A 16735-nucleotide genomic window follows, 5' to 3' on the forward strand; every position below is an offset into this window, starting at 1 on the left:
TTTGTTTGAGTTTTGGGTTCATAGCTCACATTGTTGCTTTTGCATAGATTCACCTCCCCTTGTTGGGTAAAACGACCCTTTTGTGTGCTGCTGGGCTATTTTGTTTTCCTGACTGCGTGACTGCCTTGGTCACTGTGGCGATGTTCCTGCAGGTGGTTCAATAGAGTTGCTCAGTTCTGTGTTGTGGATATGAAGTCCTACACTCAATGTAGATCTACCGATTTAAATAAGAACACCTTGAAGTGGAAAGTGTTCTTATTATATTAACAAAATGTGCTCTAAGAACCCCATGATCATTTTGCATATTGCAGCAATAATAGAACACTGTTTGGATGTGCAGACCAGTTCTTTCTTCTGTCAACATGTTGATAGAGAATACACATCCTGGTACTCTAATGTATGTTTTCAATCTCACAAATGGCTTTATTTGGCTCTTCTGAGAGCACCATTACTGATGTCTTCATTTTAAGGTATAGTATGTTTTGAAAATCGCATTTTTACAAGCGTGATATCAGTCCGAGTTTCTTGGACCAATGTCACGCTCGCCAGTGTAAATATAGCCTTAAGTTATAAAAAATGCAACAAAAATTTTGTGATACTGAAATATCATCTTGCATATAATCTTGTGTGTAAGTAAATTCTAGCTTTTACTCAGTGATACTTAATCGATTTTTTTAATGACGGTCTTTTGTTACAGCCTTCAGTTACCGCAAAGCCCCACCACCCATCCCTCCAAGGCTTCTCTCCAAGCCTCTCATCTCGGTGACAGCCCAGAGTAGCACAGAATCTACCCATGAAACCTTTCTGCACAATGAGCCCACGCGATTGCCTTGGTCCAAAGATGTCAAGGTCCACTGCAATTCCAGTGAGAGCCTGGAGGGAACCAAGTCCAGAGGTCTTTCCTTGGATCTGGCAACTGTCCAGCACAGAGCTTCACCCAAACCTTCCACTGTGATCAGCAAAGCCCTACCATTAAGGGAGGAGCTAAAAGGTGGCACACGGCAAAGAAAATGGCGCCCATCTATTGGTGTACAGGTAAGTCTTTGGAATTTGCCAACAGCTTGAGTTTCCTGGCTTACTTCAACATCTATATTCTTATAAACAGGCTTACTGTACATAAAGGAGCTTATTATGTTTTATGATGTAAAACTCTTAAAATGCAAAAACAGTTCAGAAACCAATAAAACACTCTTCAAATGGTGAGAACATGCATACAGTATGTAAACCTATATAGGGCCGAGATGGGCTCTAAAAATAAGTTCCTTTTAATGAATACAGTCACCAGCCTTTCCTTGCTGAAAGTCCCAGTTGTACAAAAGTTTCAAACAAATCTTTGTAAGACGCATCTTTGAGAAAATCCATATGGAAATCCACACCAAAATGCTTGTGTGGATTTTGGTGCAGATTTTGACCACTCAATTCACTCACTGTATTGCGTTGTATGAATTTTGCTGTGACAAATCAATCCATTTCTGCAACAAATAGAACACGCTGCAGATTTTAAAATACTTATCATGACTCTCTTTGACTGCGAGTTTCTTCCGCTGTAACTGAATGTAATTTTGACATGAACTCTGCAGCTGAAATTCTAAGACACCTTTAAGGCCTTAGTCAGACGGGCGTTTTTTCGCGCGATTTGCGGATCGCATGACGGATGCGCATTCGTAAATCGCGTGACTGGTGCGCGCAAGTTGCCCGCAAATCGCCCGAAAATCTGCTCCTAGCCGCGTTTCATTAGAAACGGGCCGGAGCTGTCCAGCGCATTGCATTCAATAGAGACGGCAATAGAGCCACCTCCATTTAAAGCAATGCGCTGCGGGCGAGGCCGGGATGAATTGTCGGTAAGGGCTTAAATATATAAGCCCTTCCCTGCAATTCATCCTAAAATGTGTTAAAAAAAATTGTATACTCACCTTCTCCCGGCAGCCGGAGCTCCGTGCGGCCGTCCTGCAGTGGGTGTGAAGGGGGTGTGAGTCAGACCTGCCCCCTGATTGGCTCAGCGCTGAGCCAATCAGAGGCATGCCTCACTCACACCCATTCATGAATTCATGAATGGATGTGAGTCAGACCTGCCCCTGATTGGCTCAGCGCTGAGAGGCAGCAGTCACTCACCCATTCATGAATTCATGAATTGGTGTGTGAGTGAAACCGGCCTCTGATTGGTCAGGGCTGTGACCAATCAGAGGCAGATCATTCAGCAGGCGGGGATTTTAAAGCCCCGCCGGCTGAATAGTGCCGAGAAGCAGTTCAGGAGAACTGACAGCGGCCGCGGCTGGACTCCGGCTGCAGCGGAAAGGTGAGTATACAATTTTTTTTTATTTTAACACATTTTAGGATGAATTGCAGGGAAGGGCTTATATATTTAACCCCTTCCCGACAATTCACCCCGCGCACGCCGGCAGCCCATTGCTTTCAATGGAGCGGCTGTATTGCCGCTCCATTGAATTCAATGGGCAAACATCGTTCTTCTCTGCCACAACTGTTACAGCTGTGGTAGAGAAGAATGATTTGTCTTCTATATGTTCTCAATGGGGTCGGCGCTGCTGCCGCCGGCCCCATTGAGCGCATATACAGAAGAGAACAGGAATCGCAGATAGGTGCGATCTGCGATTTTTTGTTCTATAATTTATCGGACGAGCGCATAAAAAGCGCTCATGTGTCCAATACCATTGCAAAGCAATGGTTTTATAAAATCGCCGGACGCATGCGCATGCGCAAATCGCGGCTAAAAACGCCCGTCTGACTAAGGCCTAAGCCAGAACATTCTGGATAGCTTTACTAATCACCATCTTTCAGCACGCATATCATGTGACAATTGAGGTAACAAATATACATTCAAGGCTGGGCCAATAATTGTCAGAAAAAAGTCTTGTAATAGTAAAACAAAGCAGATCAGTCAGAGGTGTAGCTAATGCAACATGCAACAAGTGGGAAGAGGCTTGCACTCTCTGAGTGGTTTCTAAGAAGTGTCTGAGGAGCCGTGTCACAGTGGCATTAAGTGCAGCACGCTCTTTGTAATCTTGCACACCGTTGAAGGTATACAACAAGATCTGAACGACTAATGGAATTACGTGATCATGACGTGTGTGGATTAAAAGCTTTTGGTAGTGAAATAAGTAAACTACAGGCACACTATTTACTTTTAGACACATGGTTGTCTGCAATAATATTAAACACCACAAATTGCATATTCAACTTGCATATACACTGTTTAATACTTTATACACGGATAAACAAACTCTGGGGAGGCAGCATCTGAGCTAAGGGGGAGCTATAGATAGAGAACTGATTAGAGCTGAAAACACCTTAATCCCGGCTAACAGTAAGTTGACCACCATTAAACACTGTGCTGAGGTTTTCTCCAGTACTCACAAACTTCATATGAATATTCTCTGCTGCTTGTCTGAAGCTTGTGTTTGTGTTGCTGTCCAGGTGGAAAGCAGAGCTGAAAGGTTTGAAGAACCAACATTTTCTCTCAGCTTCGGGGTGATTTATTAGCTGCTGCATACAAGATTGTTTGAAAGTTCATATAACTGTCTCTAATTACAGCAGGACATTGGCTGTAGCCATTCTTTCCCCCCCTTGTTCCTTGGTCTCCATCTCTCTCCACTCCGATTGTGAAGTCCTCACTGACTCACTTCATACTCTCCCTTGACTTCCTTCTCCCATGACTGTTATAATTTCTAACTGTGTAGCATGAAATGAACTGAAAACGCCCTCCTTTTTTCCTCACACTGAGGGAGGGGTAGGCCTTGTCACAGCTCAGCTCCACCTACTTGACCTACGACCGTGAACTACCTAATCACCATTAATTATTTAGTTCCCTATCCTGACTCCTTCTTCTTATTAAATGAAGTCCAGCATAACTACCCTTTGTTAAATGAACTGGTAGTTAGAACAGTTGCTCTTAACTTGCAGGTAAAGTACTTCTATTCTGTAGTGCCAGTCCAGGTCACTACACTAACAACTACAAAACAAATTTAGATATATAATCTAGTCCCTTGGCATAAGCTTTCCCACATTTTCTGGACTATGTGAACATTTGTCGGTTGTCCTTAGGGCTTTTACCAACTAACATTTTTTTAACGCTGCGATATCACTGCATTTTTTTAATGGGACTTTCTAATGTTGAAATCGCATCGCACCAAAATCGCAGAAGCACAAACTTTTTTTGCGATACGATTTTAACATTAGAAATTAAATTTTAAAATTAGAAATAAAAAAACGCGACGATATTGCAGCATTAAAAAAAACGCTAGTGGGTAAAGCCCTTAGGCTGTGTTCATGTTTTTTGTTGCATTTTTGAACCACAATTAAAAACACATCAAGAAACTACATGCAATATTAAAAGCAGCATGTGATTTTAAACAATACATGCATTTAAAAAAACAAACTGTATGCAGTTTTTGATGCGTTCTTTAATTGTGTATAAAGCGTACAATCAGATTGAGGAGATACTCAGGGTATACCAGCATGGTCTATATCACTATATACAGAGAGATGTATAATGTATACCAGCTGTACATATATAATAATATACAGAAGATACCCAGGTTATACCAGCATGGTCCATATCGCTATGTACAGGAGATGTATAAGTTGTACCAGCTGTGTTATATAATTATATACAATAGATGCCCACGTTATACCAACATGGTCCAAATCACTATATACAGGGAGTTGTGTAACTAATACCAGCTGTACATATAAAATTATATACAAGAAATACCTAGGTTATACCAGCACCCTCCATATTACTATATAGGGAGATGTGTAAGTTATACCAGCTGTACATACATAATTATATACAGGAGATACCCAGGTTAAACCAGCATGCTCCATAGCACTATATACAGGATGTATAACTTATACCAGCTTTACATATATAATTTTGTACAGGAGATACCCAGGTTATACCAGCATGCTCCATGCATGCAAATACACAATGCCCAATGTGAAAAAATGCAGGGCAAATACACATACGCTCGTGTGTCACAGGCGTTAGTCATCCATGTGATTTTCAGTTGATTTTAAAGCTGCTCCTTGGGAGTTCCTTGCCTTCCAGGCTGCAGTGTTCTGTACTCAGGTACTATTGCTGCTTTGTGAACAAGCTGTCATTGGCACAGCTCCTGTAGTTTGTGGCAATCAGAAAGTAACTAATAACAGTTAGTAGTTTGAATCTATTTATGTTCTAAACTGTTTATAGCCTATTGTTGTATATTTGTTTGTCTGGATACATACAGTAACAAAGCTGATAATTTTGATATTACTCTGGACTGTAAAAAATTGAACACTTGTGGTATCCATGCAATTTTTCTACGCTATAAATAGCTCTCTTGCATGTTTAGTGTCTGGTGTCTAAAATATGGCAAATTGTAGGTAGCAATCTTAACTCGATGCATTATAGAGGTATTCTAGGACTATCTTCTATCTTTGACAGACATATCATCAATAGTGGATCAGTGGGAACCACTGCTCGGATCCCCTCCAATCAGCTGACTCCAAGTGTGACTATTGTTATGGTCAGTAGAGGAAGCAGTGCAGCAGCCTGGGTTGGTATTGCACTGATTTAAACAGGAGCTACACTGTAATACCATCCCAGGCCACTGCGCTATGGTCAGCACTTACTGGTTCTTCCACTGACCATAGCGCACAGAGTCATCAGGAATCAGCTTGATCTATCCACTCCAAAGATAGATACACCATATACACACAGTGAGACCTTGTCTTGGATATTAAAGTCCTCCCACTAGTGAAATGAAATGAAGGTATTTGTGTTAGAAAGCATGTGAAGTTACTACTAAATAATTTATGATTGATTTTATTGCTTTTTTACTGCTGCAGGTAGAGACAATCTCTGACTCGGACACTGAAGGAAAGAGCAGGAGAGAAGTTCACTCTGTTGGGGTTCAAGTAGAAGACGACAGAAGGTGCCTTTCTTCATACTAATCCATACTCTAAACATATTTATTATGCAGACTTACTGTATACTGACTACACAACAGAGTTCACAATGTAAGCTCTCTTAAAAGGGATTGGTGGGAATACTTTATATGCAAAAGTCGTAAATCTCAATGTAGTTGACATTAAAGAGGTTGTCTAGCCTTTAGAAATCCACAGCATAGGCCATTAATATCTGATTAGTGGGGTCTACCACTCGGGATCATCGTAAATCAGCTGAATGGGAGCACTGCGACCTCTTTAACCCCTTCCTGCTCCAGGACGTACATTTACGTTCTGGAGCATCATCGTATGTATGCAGAGAGGTCGCGGGGCGACCTCTCTGCATACAGCGCAGGTGTCAGCTGTTTACTGCAGCTGACACCCGCAAGCAATAGCTGCAACCGGCCATTCGGATAATCGCGGCTATTGACCCTTTAAATGCCGCTGTCGATTCTTACAGCGGCATTTAAATCGTTCGGGAGTCTCGCACGGCCCCCCCGCGGTGAGATCGGTGGAGCCGTGCAGGTGTCATGGCTGCCGGGGGCCTTCTGAAAGGCCCCATGTCTGCCTTGAGAGACTGCCTATCAAGCTATCCCCGTGGGGTGGCTTGATAGGCTGCCTGTTAAATTGCAGTATGATGTAATGCTATAGCAGGAGCAATCAAAGTATCGCACATTGTAGTCCCCGACGGAGACTTAAAAGTAAAATTAAAAAAAGGGGAATAAAGATTTTTTAATTGTAAAAAAAAAAGTAATAAAAGTTTAAATCACCACCCCCCCCCCCTTTTGCCATATCTGTAATTAAAAAATCTAAATCATCGAATAAAAATACATATTTGGTATCGCCGCATCCATAAAAGTCCAATCTATCAAAGTAGCACATTATTTACCCCACACGATGAACGTCGTCTGCAAAAAAAAAAATTAAAGAACGCCAGAAATGCACTTTTTCAGTCACCCTGTCTCCCAGAAAAAACGCGATAAAAAAGTTGTATGTATTTCGAATTGGCACTATCAGAAACTACAGGACATCCCGCATAAAATGAGCCCTCGCTGAACTACCTTAACGGAAAAATCAAAAAGTTATTGCGCGCACAAGATGATGGTCGAAAATAATTGTTTTTGTGGCAATTTGTGCGCCGTAGAAACAAGACGCACCGAAAGATGGCGAAATGACGTTTTTTTTTTCATTTTACTCCACTTAGAATTTTTTAAAAGTTTTTCTGTACATTATATGGTACTTTAAATAGCACCATTAAAACTACAACTCATCCCGCCACCCTACTGCATACTGCTCGGGCGAGTACGCAGTTACTCGATAAGACTACTACTCGATCGAGTAGCAGCCTTAAGGCCTCATGTCCACTGGACAAATAGAGTTAGGAAATCTGCGCCCATAGGGATGCATTGGACACCCGCAGGTAAGTAAATACCTGTGGATGTCAATTTTTCCTGCCTCGCGGATCGCACGTGCGGGAAAACACCCGCAGTGTGCTCCATTTTCTGCGGGTCTCCCACAGGCTTCAATGGAAGCCTATGGTAGCCGTCCGTATCCGCGGCATACTCGCAGCTGAATTTCTGCTCTCCTGCGCGGGAGCGTGGGAGAGCAGGGGTTTAAAAGAAAAGAGAGTGCATGGCGCATGTGGCACGCTGCCGGCGTGACGAGCACATCCGCCAGGCCGAAGAAAGAAGATCCGGCCGCGACAGAGGGAAGATCCGCTGCATCCGGACAGGTAAGAAAAAACTATTTTCAGGCCTCATGTCTGTGTGAAAGGAGGGACCCGCGCAGGCCCGAATTTCCTAGTGGAAATGAGGCCTTAACGAGCATGCTCGCTCATCTCTAGCCCATGCGTTTTTGCCTTATTACAGTAGCAAAGTGACTGGTAATAATAATAATCTTTATTTGTATAGCGCCAACTTATTCCGCAGCGCTTTACCGCTGGTATTTACAAAAATCTTATTCACACACAGCAGAAAAAATTCTGCAGTGTTAAATGATCTGTGATGTGATTTGAAATCCGCAGGCTGTTATTTTATGCTACATATTAGTTGGAGATCTGTTGTAGATTCCCCCATTGAAGGCGGCCATGCATGGCCATAAGCACATAAGCTCGCTATCGCAGGATGTATATGCGTTATGCATGGCGCATGATCACTGGTTATTGCGCCCACATTTGCGCATTTTACTGTACATTATTACGTTGCTGGGAACACTCCCATCGGAGCAGTCCCATCAGTGTCATGTTTGAGTAGGTGGGACAGCATACTTAAGAAGGCTGATGTAGTAGGCTCAGGGGTTTTTGTTGAAGCCAACAAAATCGTGCAGGGTTGGGACTTCCGTGTGCAATTGTGCAGAAAAATAGAGCGTGTTTTTCCCAATGATCGAAATGCGTGCGGGAAAATACCACATGTGAAGGAACCCATTGAAGTCAATAGGTTTGATTTGCTGCGCATTGTGGGCGCAAATTTTGTGGCCGAAAATGTGCTTGTGGGAGGCTGCCCTAAGGCTGCGGTCACATGGTGCATAAATCCCGTGGAAATCTTGCGGAATGACCGCAGCGGGACTGCACGGAAATACCGTGAGATTTCTGAGGCAGAAAAGCAGCTTCAAAACTTGCGCCATTCGGCACAGGTTTTGAAGCAGCTTCACCGCCTGCATTCTGCTGCGGCTGTCTCTCCCCATAGAGAGGAGAGATGGCCGCAGAGGAGACGGCAATAAAATGGACATGCTGCTTTGAATTCCGCGTGGCATGTTAGTTTTTATTGCTGCTTGGGAGCAATAGCTTTTTGCAAATCTCGTCCACCTTGCTGCTTTATCCCCGGATAAAAATTGCCGACAAAATTTCCGTGCAGAGAGTCCGCGTGGTAATTCTGTGCCAATTCTGCCCTGTGGGAACCCAGCCCTAGAGTGCCTTCAGATAGCGCAAATCTATTGTGAGTTTTCTGCTTCACAATGTTATCCCTATGAGGCCTGAACTTCGCATCTGGTAAAATCCTGCGCGACTTTACTTCAAAACCGCAAGACTAAATTCCACTGTGGAAAAGCTTTCTGCTGCAGAATTAAGGATGACTTGTGAAATTGTTGTTGCAGCTTTCTAACACACAGGAGATGTAATTCCACAATTAAAGTTTGCGGAAAAAAAACACAATAAACACTGCAAGACATCCTGCAAATTGCATTCTGCGTAAAAAATGCTACAAAATCTGCACTAGTTGACAAAATGTGCATTTGCGCTGCATCCTGCGGACAATTCTGTCCTATGTGAAAGGTTCCTTAAGAGGTCTACAGTCCTTACAGAAAAGCTGCAGATTTTAACCCTTGTATTTCTGCAGCATAAATTGACAGGACTTTGTCCCGTTTTGCAGTAGTGATTTTCAATGAATGACTGAGCGCTGTCTGTGATCGTCTGAGCACTCAGCCAATCAGACACAGCTCTTTCAGCAAGCGGGGATTTTTATTCCCTGCCTGCTGAAATGCTTCAGTGCAGGGGGAACAAGCAGGGGCTATATTTTTTACATTTCTTTACTACAGCTAGGGATGATTTTTCAGGGAAGAGCTAATATTTAAAGCCCTTCCCCGAAAAATCACTGCAGGAGTGCCGGTGTCCTATTGCTTTCAATGGGGCAACGGCATCCCCATTGAAATCAATGGTTGAGCTTCGCAATCTGGAACGGGTTAATGGCTTTTCCATTCATTTCAATGGGGAAAATTGATTTGACTTACAAGTGTTTTGGGTTAAGAGCTCCGTCACGGAACGAATTAAACTCTTAACCGAAGGCACCACTGCATTAGCTATCCTGTATGAAAAAAATAAAAGATTAATATAGGAACACACAACTGAAAACTGATTGTTGATGTTAGACTAATGACAACATACGTAGTGACATAAAAGCCTATGATAATAATCTGATATGGTAATAATACAGAGCAAGGTATAATCACACACACAGCTAATCTGTGCAAGGTCACACTGAGCAATATAATGGTGTGCTTCCAGTGGTAGCTGCACACAGGACTGTATAATGTGACATTCAATATGCAGCGAAGCCGATCAAAATGACTGCATGACAGTGGATATAAAATGTTCTGTTACATCATATTCTTTACAAGCGTGTGCAAAATATTACACTTGGCAGTCATGGATACCGAAACAATGCTATAAAAAGGTTAAGACTGACAAAGCGATAAGCATAAAGGGACAGCCTGTTGCGTTCCTTTTATCTGTCTGTCTTTGTGGGGCGCTTTTCAAACAATGTCCATTTGAATGTTTTGAGAACACACCTCTGTCATATGTTACCATGGCAACAAATCAATCAAAGGATGCTGGCATATAAACGATCTACCCTAACCATAGTCATGCAGAATTATAGTGACAGGCAAATATCAGTAAGAATTTCCTAAATCACCAACCAGGTCAGACAGCTGGATCCCTTAGAAATTTCAAACCTATCTATCTATCTATCTATCTCATATCTATTATCTCATATCTATTTATCTATCTATCTCATATCTATCTATCTATCTATCTATCTATCTCATATCTATCTATCTTTCTATCTCATATCTATTATCTCATATCTATCTATCTATCTCCTATCTATCTATCTATCTATCTTTCTATCTTATATCTATTATCTCATATCTATCTATCTATCTATCTATCTATCTATCTATCTATCTATCTCCTATCTATCCATCTATCTAATATCAGTAGTAAGGAGTATACATATCCTATCAAACTGCCCCTTTTGGAAAAGTTAAAGGTACCACCCCCCTCTTCCCATGACCTCTGATCCCTGACCACTGTCCCTCACCTTTGCTGTGACATCTGGCAGCCTTCTGGCACCTTGGGGCCCCATCCGCTTTCCAGGCCTGTGAAGTTTCATGAGACACGTTGTGAATACAGCGTGTCTCATGATAATAAAAGGCTTTATAATATATAGAATGCATCCCCACCCCTAATAAGCTTTTATGTATAGCCTGACATGGCCAGTATTATAGAGAACACACAGTAGACAAAAATGTAAAGTTTTATAAAGCTTTTATTGAGCGCACTGAATACATAAACGACGTGCGATAAAAAATACGGCTTATAGAGTTATTATATCAATGAATGCATAAACAGTATATGTTATAAATATAAAAATATGGGTTATAGAATTATTTCATAGATATGTATAACGCTGTATAATGTTAACAGATATATAGCTACATTTTACAATCATTTACACACTTAACCACACCATTGGAAACAGTGGTGCTGACCTCGTTTTAGGCAACAAGCTGCCCTGTGTTATTTCTGATGGGGTAGGAATGAAAGTCCGGTTTTTGTTTTGTGGGATACCGTGTACAAAAGTGGGGCTCAAATCCATTTTCAGAGCCTGGAGAATTTCTCTAGTGCCGTGGTTGCCAATGACCATAGAAGGTATATTAATCTCGGCCAGCAAGCTCATAAAAATGTCCCAGCCCAGAGGGTGATTTTTCTTGGTAGCGCTGTGGCTCTGCGTAGCATGACGGATCAAGTCCAGTATGTTCGAGCCTTCAACGCTCTCCCTCTTGTAAATGAACTCGTCTTTTGCATTCCAGGCTGTAATATCGCCATTCTCCAACAGTCTGTTTAGCAAAAGCTCTGCATTTTGTTTGAAACGGGGATTGACATGACTTACAATTTCATGAACTGTATTTCTATTATCAGGAGCGGTATTAGAAAATTGCTGATGACCAGTTTCACTTGGTGTTACAAGGTTTAAAGTTGCTAGCTCTTTTGCATCCTGTTTAGCATGAACCAAGTATCTTTGTAAAACATCGGTGTATATTTTAATTTTCACATCATCCAGTATATCACTACGCTGTAAAACAGCACTAATTTTATCATCAAGCCTTTGAATATCAGTCGCCATATGTTAGGTGTCATTGTAACGGCTTGCCTTATCTTGTTAAGATCGTGTTTAGGCACCAAGTACATTTTCTCATTAGACAAATTTACAATATAACCTCACGGTTATTAACCCCGGTATTATGGACACATGTTTGCAACACTCCTTCTCATGTATTTTAGCCGGACCATATAAGTCTGCGAAAACTTACTTTGTGAAGCAACTATTACATAACTCTGCAACACATATATCACACAAACCCGATAGCATCATCTGGTTTTATGCTTGTTGGCAACGGCTTTATGAGGAACTCTCTACCTCTTTTCCTAACATTAGATTTCTCGAGGGTCTCCCCCAGACCTTTATTGATGACGACTTCTTTCCACCTGATAAGGTAAATTTGATAATTGTTGATGATCTCATGGAGAGCGCTAGTGAAACGGTGAAATAAAAAAACCATTTACCAAGTATGTACATCACAGAAATCTGAGCATTTTCTACCATGTGCAGAGCATATTTTGTCAAGGTAAAAAAAGCTGTACGATCAATTTAAACACGAAATACATGGTCCTTTTTAATAATGCCCAAGATAAATTGCAAATTGTCACGCTAGCGAGACAGATGTACCCCGGGAAAATGCGCTTCTTCCTAGTAGCTTTTGAGGATGCCACGCGCACTCCTTATGGTTATCTGCTAGTGGACTTAAGAGTTAATACGCCTGAGGAGCATCGCTTGAGAACGGATTTGTTTCCACCAGATTTATCTTCTGCGTATATTCACGAGAAAAGTACCTGAAATAAGTGAGTTTGCCTTTTTTGCGACTTATTTTATTCCACGTGCTTTGTGCTGACAGTATGTCTGAGAGAATATGGTGCAATTGAGCTCTCTTAAAAAGTCTGGTGAAGGCAAAACCAGCTGTCAGAATGTCTATTCTACGCAACGCGAGCAATGATCTAATTACAGCCATAGCTGAGATTGCTTTTAATATCTTAAAAAGTAGGATACCTCTAAAAGCGTGGCAGAAAAACATAATAAAAAAGTGGCGTTGTGTTAAAAGGTGATTGGGTGATAAAACATTGACCGTAAAGAAGAAGAAGCGTATAATGAATCAGGCTGACGGTTTCATAGGTTCGCATTTGGGCTTTGCGATCCCGATAATTACAAGTCTATTTGTCAACCGATAATGGGGCATGCGGAAAAAATGTACTTGGTGCCTAAACACGATCTTAACAAGATAAGGCAAGCTGTTACAATGACACCTAACATACGACGACTGATATTCAAAGGCTTGATGATGAAATTAGCGCCGTTTTATAGCGTAGTGACATACCGGATGATGTGAAAATTAAAATATACACCGATGTTTTACAAAGATAATTGGTTCATGCTAAACAGGACGCAAAAGAGCTAGCAACTTCAACCCCTTAGTGACCAGCCCATTGCCTTTTTACGTCCTGGCCTGCTGGGCTTAATTCCCAGAGGACGTAAAAACATGCATCTTCTGGGAATGACAGTCCTGCAGGCTCAGGACGTGACAGCTCCATGCTGTCGGTTACCTGAGGTAGCCGACAGCATGAAGCTGTCATCCCGGGCCGCGGGACCCCTCTGCATCCAGGCATTTGCTGTTCCATAGGTCAATAGTAAAATATGAAATGCCCTAGAAATAGTGCAGTTTTTGTGACTTTTGTTTCTCACTTATGTTATATTTTTTAGGTATGTGGCAATTTGGGCAAATCCCACCATGCTTAAGGCATGTCATTTTGCTCCTTGCATTTTCTCATACACTACAGGACAAAACACACAAAAAAATGTGCTACCAAAAAATGCCACCTAAGAAAGTTCTTGTTAAAAAACGTGAATTTTATGATATTTTTGGCAAGCTAGAACAAATGCCCAAAAAAAGGGTTATGGGGCTCATTTACTAATTAATGTTTTTATGCCAAACTTTCACACTTTACTAACTTACTGCAGATTTTGCTGTAGAAGTGCAGCAGATTTCACCCCTTCAATTAAAATCCAATTGGAAGGGTAAAATCTGAGGCAAATCAGCAAAATGTGAATGCACCCTAAAGCCGCCTGCACATGAATGGGTCGGATTCCGCATGAGGGAGCCCACAGCAGAATCCGACCCTGTCCCGGGCCAGCATCTGCACATACCTGAATTATCTGTACTACAGATGGTCTGCATGGCTCGCCGTCGGACATGCATGGTACAGATTTTTTTCTTTAAATTCCTGCTTTTCCCACACCATTGCTAGTTGATGACATGGAATCCATGACCTTTCCACAATGTCATTTGGACGGCTTCCATTGACTTAAAAAAATAGAGCATGCTGCAATTTTTTTTTCCAGGAGCGGAAAATCGCAGTCACTGTCAGCTCATGTGAGCGGACATGCACATGCTCTATCGGTTGAAATTTGTTTGGAATGCTGCGGATCATCCGTGCGGTGGATAATCGCAGATTCCGCAAGTCAAACTCGTTTTTGTGCAGGCGGCCTGAAAGAGAGAAACTAGAAGATGTGTGAGGAGTCTAATAAAGCCATGTATGCTCTTCTGGGAAATATGCAAATGGAAGAGATAAATATACCTTTGCAGCGCCCCCCTATTGGAAAGCAGCATTCCTGCAAGTCAATGTTAGAATTTTTAAACAAAACTTGTGACAATGATTGGGGATTGCAAGCAAAAGCTAGAAATCCATACACAGACAGCTGTTTCAGGGTCTTTGCGCCTCATCAGTGTGCAGTAGGTTTCTAGTTTCACTAGTGAGAGGCGTATGACATGCGTCGGAATGGTATCATTTCTCCTTAAGGAGAGCACATAGAAAGTAGTTTCTGGTGCTGCAGAGGTATTGTTCCATTTTCCCATTTGCATATTTCCCAGAGGAGCAAGCATGGTCTTATAAGTCTCCTCACTCACCCTTTTAAGTGCTCTGTTTAAGGTGAAACTATACAGTTTCTCATCTACATCTATAGGTTTCTCACCAGTCAAGCTAGAAACCTACTTCACACCGATGAGGAGCAATCACGCAGAATAGTTTCTGGCTTTGTCTTGCAATTCCCAGTCATTGTTACAAGACTTGTTTAAAAACTCTAACATTGACTTGCAGGAATGCTGCCTTCCAATAAGTGGCACTGCAGAGGTATTGTTCCATCTTCCTATTTGCACCCTAAAAGTCGTTCAATTTGGTACATGGCTACTTTTTAAAATTGTGGACATTGTTACTTGCAGCCCATCACATTTACTATATTTTACACCAGAAGTTGACGTAAATTATAGCTGAACCCTATGCTAGTTTTGTAGCTAGGTAATGTAACATGAATTTCAAAGATATCACTCCAGTTTCTGGATAAAGCAGAGTATCCTCTCATACCCTGTCCCAATCCTCTGATGACACTGCCTTACAGCAAAACATGTTGGGGGGATTTTGTTTGAGCTGACAATTGTTTATTATACACCCATAATACATACATAATCTGAAATACCACCCCACAAGTGAGACATTAGATTTTAAAACTACACCAGAATTTCATGCATTTTCAAGAGATGTCCATTAAGATTTTGTTTTCATAGCCTGATAGAGAAAGGCTGGCATTCCCTTGGAGCCGTGTGCTCTTATAGGTACTTGTATTGATATACACATTTCACTAACAGATGCACAAAGTATTATTATTCATGCAAAATGTTGTGTTTACTGAAGGTGTATGCAAAATGACAAATTACACAATGTAGCATGCACCATATGTGGCACAAACTAGCAATATATGCAAAATATTAACCTAGACAATATAAGGCTTGCCAGCTGTCCCTGAATGAATTCTGAGAGGGGCAATATTATGGAATCAAATAAGCCAATAGTCATTTATTCACACAGGATTCATTAAAATCAGGTAAATCTTAAATGATCTTGTTCATAGAGATGCCACATTTTGCAAGTCTGTACAGTCATAGAAAATACTTGAACTTGTTATGTCGGAACAATTTCTGTAAGGACTCTTTCACATGGACATATACGTGCACTTATTAATACTTATTAATTTTTCGAAACGAACGATGCTTTTTGGCACGCATATCGACGTGTTTTTTCCGCCCGCAGGGCTTGATCGTTTGCACATGGCATGCACTGCTTGAAATGGCTAATTAGTTCCAGATGTGTTCTTTTTCCAATGGAATTGTGCAATGTATTATGCATCTCCTTGTGTATCGCGCATGGATTTGCACACCCCCCATTGACTTCTATGGGGTCCTTTGGTGCACAGAAAAGTAGAGCATGGTGCAGGTTTTTTTGAGAGCCCGAAATGTGCATGTAAAATATGAAAATGTTAACAAACCCGTTGAAATCAACGGATTCTATTCTCTATGTATTGCATGTGAAGATGTTACAATCTCGTGCGGGTTCGGAGCCTCATGTTGAGACCAGTGTGGGTCGATAGCATACTCACAGCAAGCCAGGAGTTGGTATCCAGGTAGTATTGGTTGCAGTACAAGAGGAGCAGGCAGGTAGTGGAGTCAGGATGAAGCCAGTAGTTGGTATCAGGGTAGTATCAGTTGCGGTAGAAGAGGAGCAGGCAGGCAGGTAGCGGAGTGGGGGTGAAGCCAGTGGTCAGTTTCCGAGTAGTATAGGTTACGGTACAAGAGGAGCAGGCAGGTAGTGTAGTCGAGGTGAAGCCAGGGGTCATTACACAGAAGAATTTTTAGAGTTGAAGAAGCAAGGAAGAGAGGAGCTTGATTACTGACTGGGAGCTCAATAACCACTCAGGGAACTGGAAGAAGGGCCAAGCTTTTATTGGAAGGTCTATTAGGGAAACAGGATGGAGCCAATCGAGAACCAGGAGTGGGAGCTAGGAATAGAACCAGATTATAAAGAGGAGCTGTTCAACAGGCTGGGCAGATCAGCAGATAGAGCTGCCGTCACCTT

At 41.8% G+C, this 16735-nt stretch overlaps 1 protein-coding gene across 1 annotated transcript in view; it reads left to right on the forward strand.

The window, feature by feature from the left end:
* DLGAP3 (DLG associated protein 3) overlaps positions 1-16735 on the forward strand; it is a 378675-nt gene that overhangs the window by 327651 nt on the left and 34289 nt on the right. Inside the window, exons 9-10 of the mRNA XM_066573296.1 lie at positions 698-1035; positions 5845-5930. Of these exons, the coding sequence (XP_066429393.1) occupies positions 698-1035; positions 5845-5930 (424 nt within the window). The remainder of the gene's footprint in view (positions 1-697; positions 1036-5844; positions 5931-16735) is intronic.

The sequence above is a fragment of the Eleutherodactylus coqui genome, chromosome 1, assembly GCF_035609145.1.
Source record: "Eleutherodactylus coqui strain aEleCoq1 chromosome 1, aEleCoq1.hap1, whole genome shotgun sequence".
NCBI classification, from domain to species: domain Eukaryota; kingdom Metazoa; phylum Chordata; class Amphibia; order Anura; family Eleutherodactylidae; genus Eleutherodactylus; species Eleutherodactylus coqui.